This window comes from Aquarana catesbeiana, linkage group LG01 (genome assembly GCF_042186555.1).
Source record: "Aquarana catesbeiana isolate 2022-GZ linkage group LG01, ASM4218655v1, whole genome shotgun sequence".
NCBI lineage: Eukaryota > Metazoa > Chordata > Amphibia > Anura > Ranidae > Aquarana > Aquarana catesbeiana.
The window spans coordinates 243,025,056-243,039,485 of record NC_133324.1 but is presented as its reverse complement, the minus strand read 5'-3'; the positions used below and the strand labels follow the sequence as shown (position 1 = coordinate 243,039,485).

At 41.2% G+C, this 14,430-nt stretch overlaps 1 protein-coding gene across 2 annotated transcripts in view; it reads right to left on the bottom strand.

The window, feature by feature from the left end:
- Positions 1-10,221: 10,221 nt before the first annotated feature.
- MLXIP (MLX interacting protein) overlaps positions 10,222-14,430 on the bottom strand; it is a 121,596-nt gene continuing 117,387 nt past the window's right edge. For both annotated transcript variants that reach the window (XM_073626849.1, XM_073626858.1), the window contains one exon: positions 10,222-13,649. In XM_073626849.1, the coding sequence (XP_073482950.1) occupies positions 13,528-13,649 (122 nt within the window). In that variant the 3' untranslated portion in view covers positions 10,222-13,527. The remainder of the gene's footprint in view (positions 13,650-14,430) is intronic.

The following is a 14,430-nucleotide window of genomic DNA, read 5'->3' as shown; positions in this document are numbered from 1 at the left end:
ATAACAATGCCTTGTGGATGAGAGATCAGCTGCCCACTTGTTAATGTAATTGCATGTGTGCGCCTCTTAATTTGTAACAGATTGGATAAGTCAATGGTTATGTCATGTTTTTATTTTTTTTTTATGCAAAAAAATGTCCTGCACACATTACTTTACACCATAAAACATTCTAGTGAACAACTTAGGGGAAACCCAAGCAATGCAAAAAGTAGAAGATGGCTAGTACACCACAGAGACAGTAGAAAAGGTTTACAAAAGAAGTACAAATGCTGCAACTTTTTGGAGATATGTGGGTCCCCAAAGGAGACCAATGTTGTTTGTCACCTTCTCAAAGTAGACCCTTTGTCCTATAAACATTGGTGGCTCTTTTCCCTCCTTTGTAACATGGATTTGGTTCACATCTATGTGTTTGGCTGAACTTGAGCAATTGGGCAAATACTGCAAAGTCTAGATGTGCAAAGTTATTAGAGACATATCCCAACAGACTAAAGGCTGCAATTAAAGCAAAAGCTGGTACAACAAAATACTGACATAAGGGGGTGATCCTTTTTCCAACTCATGGATTCTGTTTTTGAAATTTTTCTGACATGTTGGTTCTATCTTCCATTTGGATGTTATAAGTTGAAGAGGAAATACAGCTGGATAAAACAAAAACTGTGTCTGTCCCTATTTCAGGTTGCAAAGCAACAAAACGTGATTATTTTAAAAAGGAGGGCGATTCTTTTCTATACCCCCTGTATGTATTGGTGCTGCAAAGCTTCCCTTCTCCTGTGCATCAATGCTGAGTGTAATTCTTAGTATATGCCCTCATTCTGTAAGTATAGATAAACTATATTACCAAAAGTATTGGGACACCTGCTTTTACATGCACACAAACTTTAATGGCAACCCAGTCTTAGTTCGTAGGGTTCAATATTGACTTGGCCTATGCTTCACAGCTATAACAGCTTCAACTCTTCTGAGAAGGCTGTCCACAATGTTTAGGAGTGTGTCTATGGGAACGTTTGACCATTCTTCCAGAGACACATTTGTGAGGTCAAACACTGATCTGGATGAGAAGGCCTGGCTCACAGTCTCCGATCTAATTCATCCCAAATATGTTCTATGGGGTTGAGGTCAGGACTCTGTGCAGGTAAGTCATGTTCCTCCACCCCAAACTTGCTCACCTATGTCTTTATGGACCTTGTTTGTGCACTGGTTTGCAGTCATGTTGGAACAGGAAGGGGCCATCCTCAAACTATTCCCACAAAGTTGGGAGCATGAAATTGTCCAAAATGTCTTGGTATGCTGACGCCTTAAGAGTTCCCTTCACTGGAACTAAGGGGCCAATCCCAACCCCTGGAAAAACAACCTCACACCATAATCCCTCCTCTACCAAATGATTTGAACCAGTACACAAAGCAAGGTCCATAAAGACACGAATGAGCGAGTTTAGGGTGGAAGAACTTGACTGACCTGCACAGAGTCCTGACCTCAACCCGATAGAACACCTTTGGAATAAATTAGAATGGAGACTGCGAGCCAGGCCTTCTCATCCAACATCAGTGCCTGACCTCACAAATGCGCTTATGGAAGAATGCTAAAACATTCCCATAGACACTCCTAATCTTCTGGACAGCCATCCTAGAAAAGTTGAAGCTGTTGTAGCTGCAAAGGGTGGGCCAACTCAATATTGAACCCTACGGACTAAGACTGCCATTTAAAGTTCATGTAAAGGCAGGCGTCCCAATACTTTTGGTAATATTGTTGTATTTTTCAGCAGCATTTTTCTTGTTCTGGATGCTGGGTGTAAATATCATTAACTGTAGGTTTGGGTACCATACAGTACCACTTTACTTGTGCAACATGCTGGATATAATTTTCAGTATCTGCTTTTTTTCTCTATGTATGCATGATGCACAGTAGAATGTCCTTTTGTTCTGTACAGGTGTGATTCTCGGTTTATGCCATTATGTGGTATATATGGATACTGTACAGTAGGACTGTTCAATCAGCTGGGGGAGCCCCCATAAGAGGTTTGCCCTGAGTCTTAAAATGGTTCTGCTTGCTGTGATTAGTCCACAGCGACCTATTGGTATAACAAGGTGCGCTAAAGATTACTAAAATATAGCATACAGTATTTGCATTACCAAATGGGCCTTTTGTTTTTTGTTTAAACTTTTTATTGCAAAAAAAAAAAAAAATTTCTTACAGATATTTAAAGCAACAAAGATAGAACATAGAACATACATATGAAAAGTATTCACCAAAAGGCCTTTTGTGAATTAGCCAATTTAATATTTCTTAACAAAGGTTAGTGCACAGTAAAGTACATAACAGTATGATAAAGCTTTACACCCTCATGTCTCCAATTAACTTTTATTTGATTATCTACTTGTGGTTTTCACTTAAACATGTGAGCAACTAGTTAAAAGAGGAGATCCGCCTACCCCTGCAAAAATGAAAAGCTTGCAGCTACACATACTGCAGCTGCTGACTTTTAATAATAGGACACTTACCTGTCCTGGAGTCCATCGATGTCGGCACCGCAGCTGATGTTTCCATCAGCTGTCGGGTGCTGCTGCTGCCATTGCCACTAAGGGAACCCGGCAGTGCATGCGAGAGGCACCGCTGCGCTCTCCTACTGGCCCGGGGGCAGGGGAAGGAGGGAGCCAAACCGCTGACTTCATTCGCTGCGGCCCGGACTCCCAGAAGTGGGAAGCGGATACCGGAGGAGGAGACAAATGAGCGGAAGTTCCACTTTTGGGTGGAACTCCGCTTTAAGTATTCTGTTGTATTTATGTACATCTTTCACAAATTTCTTTAGTTATTGCTATGATATGTATAGACGACAGTAGGTTTAGGTGTGATCCTTGACCTCTTTGGGGGGGGGTGATATCCCCTCTAAAGTAATGTCTCATGCAGGCCATAGACGGTTCAGATTTCTTTCTTGCAACCATGCTGACAGGGGAATCCCTCCCCGCTGGGAGAAGACAGTGATTATTGCAATAATCGCAAGTGAATCCAGCACTCTGGTTTTACCAAAATTGATTGACCAACTCGGTACATTCAGCCTGCCCACACGAGATTCGAACAGTCCATGGCCAGCCTTAAGTCTAGTAAACACGGGCTGAATGTCTGATGTCATTGGATGGTTCAATAAAAACTGGCTGACATTGGGCCTGTGTGTGTAGCAACCAGGCTCCTGTCGGATGTGCATGCTCCCGACCGGCTCCCGATCAGCGCCCTCAGCCAATAACAGAGTGCTGAACAGAGTGTTCTGGCGGGGGAGCCGTCAACCTGTCAGAACACAATAGCACAGCAGATGAGCTCCGATCTGAGCCGTGAGTGGTGTGTATCAGGCTTAAGGTTAAGACTAGGGTTGCACTGATACCACTTTAAGACCGAGTACAAGTACCAATACTTTTTTTTTTCCCAAGTACTCGCTGAAACCGAGGCGTGGCCTGTGGCCTGTGGCAGTAGATTTTAATATATATATATATTTTTTTTTTTACAATTTTATTATTTTTTACACTTTATATTTTTTTGTTACAATGCTTTCTTTTTAGTGTTTTTTTTCTATTTTTACAATTTCATTTTTAAATATTTATTACAATTTTTTTTTTAATCAGCCCTGCTGGGGGGGATATCAGGGATCTCTCCTTAGAGACAGAGAAAGGGACTAAGGACACAGATTCCCCAGTCCCTTTCTCTGTAGCCTCAGCTGCACTGAAGATGAATGGACAGGAGGCAGATGCTTCTTTCCATTCATAAACTGAAACATCGTAAATCACTGACTTTGTTCATTCAGAAAAGGAAGGAGCCGGTAAATGACAGATTAACCGGCTCCTTCCTCCGCTCTCCATCCTGACAGATCTGGGACGGGGACCTGAGGAGGACACGGGGAGTCGGAGAGCCAGAGAGAGGGAGAAGAACCCGGGGACAGTCGAGGGTGATCGTGCGGCGGTGGGGGCAGTTCAAAGCACCAATCTCCCTGTATAACTTTCAATGAAGCATCTGACAGCTGCAGGAGGGAGAGGAGGAGAAGCAGCTGTCAGAAAAGCTATACAGGGAGATCGGTGCTTTTAACTGACCCTACTGCCGCACCCATCATCTGAGGCTTCCCAGCCCCCCTCCTGAGCTTGAGGACACCGGGTTCGATACAACAGGTATCGGATTAGGCATCGGAGCATTTGCACAAGTACCGATACTCGTGCAAATTCTTGGTAATCGGTACAGATACTAGTATTGGTGCATCCCTAGTTAAGACACATTCTGAATTGTGTGTTTGAAAATACTTTTTGAAGCAATTTAACTGCATGACCCCCAGGCCAATTCTGACATTTCTTTCCTACATGTAAAAATCAGCATTTTTTTTTTTTGCTCGGAAATTATTCAGAACCCCCAAACATTATATGTTTTTTTTACCCACTTCTGGACCAAGCCTATTTCTGACATTTGTTGTTTACAAGTTAAAATCAGTATTTATTGCTAGAAAATTACTTAGAACCCCCAAATATTATATATTTTAGCAGAGACCCTAAAGAATAAAATGGAGATCTTTTCTATACTTTGTCACACCGAGATAGTCAGGGCAGAACATATTCCAGAGGGTAGTATTGGGGGCATTAGTGGTAGGTTGACTAAAGCACATAAACCCAAGGTAAGTATAGTAACAAGTCCTAGTTGCAATCTCAGAACACGCAATAAGTGGATAGTATGCGACCGGTCTAAACTACGTGGCATGTTCACCAATGCCAGGAGCCTGGCAGACAAGATGGGTGAACTAGAGCTACTGTTGTACAAGGAGGATTTGGATTTTGTGGGAATTTCAGAGACCTGGTTCAACAGCTCTTATAATTGGCCGGCAACCATTCAATATATACCCTTTATCGCAGGGATAGAGGGTCAAAAAGGGGGAGAGGTATGCCTATATATATATATATATATATATATATATATATATATATATATATATATATATATATATATCAAGAATAATGTACAAGTGAATGTGCAAGATGACACTGCTAGGGAGGAGGTGGAATCCTTATGGGTAGAGCTCCAAACGGATGAAGTTAAGGGGAAAATATTACAGGGAGTATGCTATCGGCCCCCTAACCTGAGGGGGGAGACGGATCGCCTATCACAAGCTGGATTAGCAGCAAGGATGGGAAGTGTTATCACAATGGGGGATTTTAATTATCCAGACATAGAATGGGCAGAGGGACCCACGCATTTGTCTAAGGCTCACCAGTTCCTAAATGTCTTGCAGGACAATTTCATTGTTCAGATGGTAGACACACCAACTAGAAATAAAGCATTACTGGATCTACAACAATACAGACCTGATCACAGATGTGAAAATACAAGGCAATTTATGAAACAGCGATCCCAGGTCAATTGGCTTCAGTATAAATCACACAAATAGGAAACATAAGTGGAAAAAAATCCCAAAAAATTCTTTAAGTATATAAACAGTAAAAAAGGGAAGACAGACCATATTGGCCCCATAAAGAATGAGGAAGGACATCTGGTTACAAAGGATGGGGAGATGGCAAAGGTATTGAATTTATTCTTCTCCTCAGTCTTCACGAGGGATTCGGGGAGCTTCAGTAACCAAAACTGCAGGGTTTATCCTTATGACACATCACAGGAAGCACCTCCATGGTTAACAGAGGACAGAATTAAAATTAGACTTGGGAAACTTAACATTAATAAATCACTGGGACCAGAGGGCTTGCATCCGAGGGTACTTAGGGAACTCAGTTAATTGCCAGACCATTGTTCCTAATTTTTACTGACAGTCTACTGACTGGAATGGCACCAGGTGATTGGAGAAAAGCCAATGTAGCATCAATATTTAAAAAGGGCCCAAAATACCACCCTGGGGAATTACAGACCAGTTAGCCTAACATCAATAGTATGCAAGCTCTTGGAGGGGATGAGAACAGACTATATACAAGATTTTAGTAACGAGAACGGTATCATTAGCAGTAATCAGCATAAATTAATGAAGAATCGTTCTTGCCAAACCATCTATTAACCTTCTATGAGGAGGTGAGTTGCCACCTAGTTAAAGGAAGGCCCATAGACATGGTGTATCTGGATTTTACAAAAGCATTTGACACAGTTCCCCATAAACTTTTACTGTGCAAAAAGGGTCCGTTGGCATGGACCATAGGGTGAGTACATGGATTGAAAACTGGCTACAAGGGAGAGTTCAAAGGGTGGTGATAAATAGGGAATACTCGGAATAGTCAGAGGTGGGTAGTGGGGTGCCCCAGGGTTCTGTGCTGGGACCAATCCTATTTATTTTGTTCATAAATGACCTGGAGGATGGGGTAAACAGTTCAATCCCTGTATTTGCGGAGGATACTAGGCTAAGCAGGGCAATAACTTCTCCGCAGGATGTGGAAACCTTGCAAAAAGATCTGAATAAATTAATGGGTTGGGCAACTACATGGCAAATGAGATTTAATGTAGAAAAATGTAAAATAATGCATTTGGGTGGCAAAAATATGAACGCAATCTATACACTGGGGGGAGAACCTCTGGGGGAATCTAGGATGGAAAAGGACCTGGGGGTCCTAGTAGATGATAGGCTCAGCATTGGCATGCACTGCCAAGCTGCTGCTAACAAAGCAAACAGAATACAGAAACAGAAAAACTGGATAGTGGGACATTCCCCGATGAAGACACGTGACCCCGTGTCAAACATGCGTAGGGGAAGGGCCAGGACGGAGCCTTTCACTCCACTGAGATGCGATGCACACCTTATCCCTCCTGACAGGCAAACTTTGGAGACCGTTATCAGATTGGTGCACTCGCGCACCTTGCAAATGTGAGTACCCTAACGTGGGGAGCTTTTATTCCAATAAACATTTATAAACGATATCACACTATCCAGTTTTTCTTTTCCTTTATTCCTAACGGTGTAGTTGCTACTGAAAACTGTATCTGGATTCCATCACTGAGCCGTGGGATGGCTCATAAGCGTGTTTAGACTCAGTCTCATAGCTGAGTCGCACGCTCTGAGGTGAGCGGCTGTCCCCGGGGAGGGGTCACTGGATGGCACTTGAGCATGGAATTCTGAGCACTAAGATTAATGCATGCATGTTGGATTTTTTTATGAACTGTTTTTATGGACTTTATGTGCATTTCTTTCATAAATCGGCCTTTAATAACCACATATCACATCTTGGATTTGATATTCACACTCATTGTGTGGCACTTGGTTGTATTTTTGCACTTATCACTGCGATATATTTATATATTTTTTACACGGTAAATTTCAGATTACCGTATTTATCGGCGTATAACACGCACCCCAATTTAGGAGGGAATTTTAAGGGAAAAAAAAAACTTTTAGGAGGGAAGTTGAAGGAAAAAAAAACTTACATTTAAATGCCCATCAGTGCAGCCTTGCATCCTGTGATCCCTGCCATCCTGTCTTTCAAAATCGCTGACCGCGATTTGAAAATGGCGCCGCCGGCGCCGAAATACACAGAGCCGGTCCTCGGCGGCTCTCGTTTACTTTCGGCTCCACTCGTAGTCCCGAGCGGAGCTATCCGAACCTAGCCAAGTACACTCGGCTAGGTTCGGGCGGCGCTCGAGTGAAGACGAAAGTGGCCAGCGGCGCCATTTTCAAATCGCAGTCGGCGATTTTGAAAATCTGACAGCTCCGGATCGCAGGGGATCGGCGTATAACACGCACCCGCGATTTTCCCCTGATTTTAGGGGGAAAAAAGTGGTATACATCTAGTATATTATTTACACATTGCACCTTAAAATCACATATATATATATATATATATATATATATATATATATATTTATTTATTAATTAGATCCTTTGTGCCTTGCTGTGGCTGGATAAGCCGCCTATGCGGTATTTTCAGTATACCTCATATGCATTAATAATCTCCAGATTGATATTTTCACCTTAGCGCAGCGTATCTTTTGTATACATTGTATTGCACGGCCTATGAAACGTGTTCTGCGCGGGCAACTAGCTGATTTCCACATTTGAGGCAATATACCATTGTGGCTCACAAAATCCCCTTTTATCTATCCAGTTATCCTTATTGTTAGTGTATTTTATGTGTGGCCCAAGACAATTCCTCTAATTCCAATGTGGCCCAAGAAAGTCAAAAGGTTGGACACCCCTGCTTTAAAGTGTATAAACAGGAAAAATAAAAAAAGAGAGAGAAAAGCACCACTACCGAAGTGTAGCATTTATTAAAACATAGTGAAATGATAAATATGCACGCACGTTTAAAAGACATTAAAAAAAAAAAAGTATCAATACGTCTCCAACAGGTGGCAATCTTTGGCAACATCAATGTTTTCAGGAAGCCATGACTGTCTGAATACAATAAGCCAGAAGTAGATATTCCTGTCCTTGACGTTCAGCATAAATGGGGGAATCTATTAATTTTTGAGCCATGTTTGACTAGCTGAAGCACTATGAATTATATGCAAGAGTTTTTGGGTGTACTGGGGAACTTAGTTTTCTAGTCTGGAGACAAACTAATATGCAAATTAAGTATAAATAGAATCTCAGTGTCATGTTATCAGTTTTAGAAATGTAAATTTTAATTGTGGTTAGCATAATGTAAATTACTGTGTTAAAGCGGAGGTCCCCCACCGCTGCAAAAATTAAAAGCTAGCAGCTGGCCATACTGCAGCTGTTGACTTTTAATAATCGGACACCTACCTGTCCTTGGGTCCAGCGATGTCGGCACTGCAGCTGTTTCCATCAGCTGTCAGATGCATGCCGCCTCCATTGCGAGTAAGGGAACCCGGTAGTGAAGCCTTATGGCTTTACGCTGGGAACCCTACTGCGCATGCGTGAGGCCCCGCTCCTCTCTCTTACTGGCCCGGCGGGGAGGGAGGGAGCCCAGGCGGTGACGTCAATACCCACGGCTGAGGCTCCCGGAAGTGGGAACAGGATTACCTGTGAAAGAGCACCGGGGGGGTGACTTGTACAATGGGCAGAAGTTCTCCTTTTGGGTGGAACTCCGCTTTAATATGTGTATTAGAATAACAGTAAAACATCACAGGGAGACATATTTTCTCATTATATATTTAAAATTCTATGTTTTGTGCTCAGCGGCACAGCAGAATACAAAAATTTTATAGTTTCCCCTTTTGTGTCCATTATCAAGTTTTTGTACTTTGAATGCTGTTCTGTGTTAGCTTGCCTGTGAGACAGTAGATACGATAGCTGATGCTAAATGCATGAAGGTATATTTCCTTAAAGTTAAAACTTCAGCCTGCCCCTTCCTCCTATAGATCTTTCTAGGCTCAGGCATGTCGGAGGTAGGAACACATGACCCCTGGTCTCCTCTGAAGGGGCTCAGTTTCTGGTGGTATATACTGTATTTAGTTATCAGCATTATTTTTAGAAAGTAGCAGTAATTGTGCATTACAAAGCTCCCCCATACAGATGTAGTTTCTTTTTCTATAAAAATATTAATCTGCTCAGGGAAGCTTTGCAACTTCCAATATGCTGGTTTTCCTGATTACTTTGGATGACTTGTGTGATTTTAAGGACTTGGCCAGTCTGCAAGGCAATACCCTAGCTAGAACTTGTAGGTTTCGTCTCACTCAGAACTGCCATCCGACATGTGTCTGGTCAGATCCACGGCGCCATGCCATTTAATGGGGGGGACCTATGGCGGAATCAGCATCTTTAGTATTCTTGTCATTTTCTTTATCTGTCACTACTTTTAATAAATTGTTATACTTATTTGTGTGATCTTTCTTTGCACATATCGAATACAACCCCAAAAACCTAATCACATGACTGATACAACACAATAATCAACCCTTTAGAGCCAGATATTATATTGGAGGGGATCTTTGTATATGGCTGCTGGGAAGATATAGACACACACACACACACACACACACACACACACTATATATAATTTTCTGACATACACAAATGCTGTGGGGGGGAGGGGGAGGTTAGGTAGTGATCAATTTATGGAAAAAAAACAACTACTGTTAAATAGTGTGTATACAGCATTGACATATGACAATTTTGTATGCATGTCTTCCATAATGCCATAGAGTTGGAACTTTCTTTACTTTTCAGTTTTTAAAAACAGAATATCTTACCATTTTGTTCAACTGAAGAGCAATGTGTTACCTTCTAAATAATGCAGACCACATACATGGAACTTATTTAAAAAACAAAACAAAACAAAAGAACAAAAACAAAACACCAACTCATTTGAGGTCAAATGTTTATTGCTTTATTGTGCTGCTGGTAAACATTGAACCCATGCATGGATCAAAAAGTTCCATCAGCAAAGTAATTTTTTTAAGATATATACGCAGATAGGGTTTTTTTTGTGTTCAGTTCTTGGAGGAGGGGGGCATAATAAACAGCAACAGGTGACAGATAAAGACCACCATTAAAACAGATTACAATTGAAAATAGGGCATCTTAGAAATAGTTGCATTTTAAGAGAGACTGCCTTCATTCGACCAGGTATGCGATTTTATATTGAAAAACATACAAAACGTGTGTATATATGTATATGTTTGCATATATATTTATATGTAGACACACACATACATATACGGACACTTGCCCATATCAAATATCACATTTTCATTAACATTGACTTTGCTTATTGTGCTTAAACGGTGGGGGGGACAAAAAAAAAACAAAAAAAACACACCATTAAGCCAATAGCACCTAGGATGGTAGGCTCTGTATACTGTGTAATATAAAAGCGATTTCTTGTGATGCTAAAAGAACATGAAATAATTCTTTACGTAACTTGAAGCTTAATGAAACCCAACAACAAAAACTAATATATTGCAGCTTACCAGTCCTTAGATGTGGTTGCTGCATTTGTTTTCCTTCTTTAGGCCCCCCTCCACATAATTTTAACCTTGCATTTCTGCCAGGAAAACACTTCCTGTCCTAGAAGGACAATGCTCAAACTGCACGGTGTCAATGGCAGAGCAGCGTGATCATCCTAGACTGCTCTCCTAATGTGTTCTACAAACACTTCCACTCGTCACATACATTACATAGGGAAGTTGGGTTGTGTAGTTCACAGAAAGGTGATAATGTTATCACCTTGTAAACAATGTGAAAGAAGTATGAGACTACATAAAAAATAAAATAAAATAAACATACACACTCACCTCCCTGCTGCAGTATCGATCTGATGCTGCAGTTGTCCCCCGCTAACTCTAACCCTGAGAACAGAGCAATGACATGACTGGTGATCACTCAGTTCCTGGTTTACTGATAGAAGGAACCGTCAGTCACTGCTCCCCCTACTCTGCTCCTCCAGCACTCACTGAAGTGCTGGGCTGGGGAGGAGGCTGGCCTGACTGGCTGGCTCAGGCTCTCAGTGGCACACAGAGGCTAAGCAAGCTGCTGATCAGGCACCTGATGGATTCTGAAATTGTCAGGATCCTTCCAGAGCCTGGAGCCGCCTGTGATGTCAGCCAACAGCGAGCTTCAGCTGATTCTGGGTAACATGAGAGCAAAAGTAAGGGCAGTCCTGTGACCCAGAAGGGAAAACAAAGCTTTGGCCATACTTCTCTTTTAAGCTACAAGATTTCTAGTAGGTTCATGATGTAATGTTCTGTGCTTTCAAAAAAAAAAAAAAAAAAAATGTACTTGGCCCTAAAAATTAAAACTCATGCATTCACTACATCTAAGAAATAATATTACATTTTTATTCTTGGGTTTTGATATACTTTAATTATCCTGGGCACAAATATTGCACAGAGTAAACAAAAGCAAATACCGTCAGACCATTATATATATTATCTTATTATGATCATTTTATCCCCATGTGTATAAATCATGCAAAGCTCAAATAAGGGATAGATAAAACATGTCTGAGCACTGAAGACATAAATGAACTTTATTACAGATGAGCATTTTGATTTTCCATCTGATAGGAATCATGCTCACTGAAAATATAGTACAGTTTACAGGGAACACTGAACAAAATTTATATGAAACATTCTGTGATGAGCACACACCAGGATGCAAGACTTACAAAACCTTGGTAGGAACTGAAACTCAAACCGAATAAGATTTTATAAAAATCGGCATTAAGACTTGCTGCAAAAATGCCTACATTTAAAAAATACTTCCCAGGACACGGCAAACCTATTTGGGATATGATGTATAAACACACATGCAACACTTCAGCTGTTCTTTTCAGCTTCTGGAACACAACCAGAGCAGGTTTGATGCCTCCACCATTCTGGACACAAAGCAGTCACCCCCCCCCCCAATCCCCGATTTCTAGATTTACTCTAATGGTAATTGTGGATTGGGGTTGTGACCTTTTTTCTCCAACCCATTCCAGGCTGTGGCATCAAATCTCTCTGCAGGAGCCAACAAAGTCAGAAAAGTACAGCAAGCTACATTAGAGATTGAATCCAGCCCAACACTAAAAATTTTGGATGGAATTATTCAACTTTTGCCGCATTTGCCAGTACTCTCCCACTCTAAAAATACAGCATTAATTTCTATCAGTTACCACAATTGTAACTTAAATACCATACAACCCTTTAAAGCCCAGCACAGGAGGTAGTTTTACCAGATCCTGCAGCTACATCCACCGAGAATAAGTCTTTTCCATTGAAATCCCCAGCAAGACACATTAAAAATGTGAAAGGAATTCATCGGGGGCATCCGTCAATGTGACATGTGCTATACCCTGTTTTATTCTCTAAACAATTTTCTTAAGTCCAAGCAGCTGAAATTTTTTTTCGACGAAATACAGCAGTACTAAATTGCAAATTAGCTTGCTTAATATATCTCTGCACAGAGAGCCATGGCATTTTATTCTGAGAAATAAAAAATAGGTCTACATTGCTTAGAGACTGGCGTCAGATAAGCAAAGGTAGAATATGAGAATTCTGCACATGCTCAGTTACAAGTGACAAACAACTGAGGGCTTATAATGCTGACTGTACGAGATATTGTATGCAATTTCTAGTATGAGATCTCAATGCAGTACTGTCACCAGAATTTCCTTTGGAACATAAAAGAGCAGAAACCTGAGTCCAATAATGTGAAGGTTAAATAACTGAGAGCATGGCTCAATTATTATTCTACTGACCAATTTTTAGCTTTTTGATATACATAAAATGCCTTTAATAACTGTTAGAAGGCAATTATGAGGTCCTCTAAATGAAAAGGTTTAAAAACACATAAAATAAAAGCTGCAAAGATTCATTGAAAAAAACAAAAAACAAAAGATGACATCACAACTGTATTCCCTTTAACGTTTTTTTCCCCCTCACTGAATCATTTTAAGGTTCTTGTTGATGCTCCAAGAACAGGAATACTTTAGCTGTTCCTGCCCTTCATAGAAGTGACACCTTGCAGATCCGCTGAGATAGGGGTTGTCCCTGAAAGCCAAGGATGCATTGGATGGCCAGTTACCAATTGCAGCAGCACAGATGCACAGGTGGAGTGTTGAAATGCAGCTCACAGAGCACTGAAAGGTAACAGCACAAGCTCTTCTCTCTATTTAAGAGTGTATACATTTATGTACCACCAGCACCATTACTGTTCTTACTAACAGCCTGCTTGGCTTGCTCAGGCAGGCTTGATGGGTCAGTTAAGATGGAGGTCGTTGTACTCAGATGACGCAGTGTACTTAGCACCACTAGGGAAAGGGAAAAAAAAAAGATTATATTTAAGCCAATAAATTTACCTTACAGTGTATCCGGAAAGTATTCATAGTGCTTCACTTTTTCCACATATTGTTATATTACAGCCTTATTCCAAAATGGATTAAAATTCATTTTCCTCAAAATTCTACAAACAATACCCCATAATGACAATGTGAAAGGAGTTTGTTTGAAATCTTTGCAAATGTATATAAAAAATAAAAAAATAAATCGCATGTACATAAGTATTCACAGCCTTTGCTCAATACTTTGTTGAAGCACCTTTGGCACCAATTACAGCCTCAAGTCTTTTTGAGTATGATGCTACAAGTCTGGCACACCTATTTTTGAGCAGTTTGTCCCATTCTTCTTTGCAGGACCTCTCAAGCTCCATCAGGTTGGATAGGGAGCGTCAGCGCACAGCCATTTTCAGATCTCTCCAGAGATGTTCAAATCAGGTTCGTGTCTGGGTTCTGGCTGGGCCACTCAAGGGCATTCACAGAGTTATTCGGTAGGCCACTCCTGTGTTATCTTGGCTGTGCGCTCTGGAGCAGGTTTGCATCAAGGATGTCTGTACATTGCTGCAGTTATCTTTCCCTCGATCCTGACTAGTCTCCCAGTTCCTGCTGCTGAAAAACATCTCCACAGCATGATGCTGCCACCACCATGCTTCACTGTAGGGATAGTATCGGCCAGGTGATGAGCAGTGCCTGGTTTCCTCCAGACATGACGCTTGCCATTCAGGCCAAGGAGTTCCATCTTTGTTTCATAAGACCA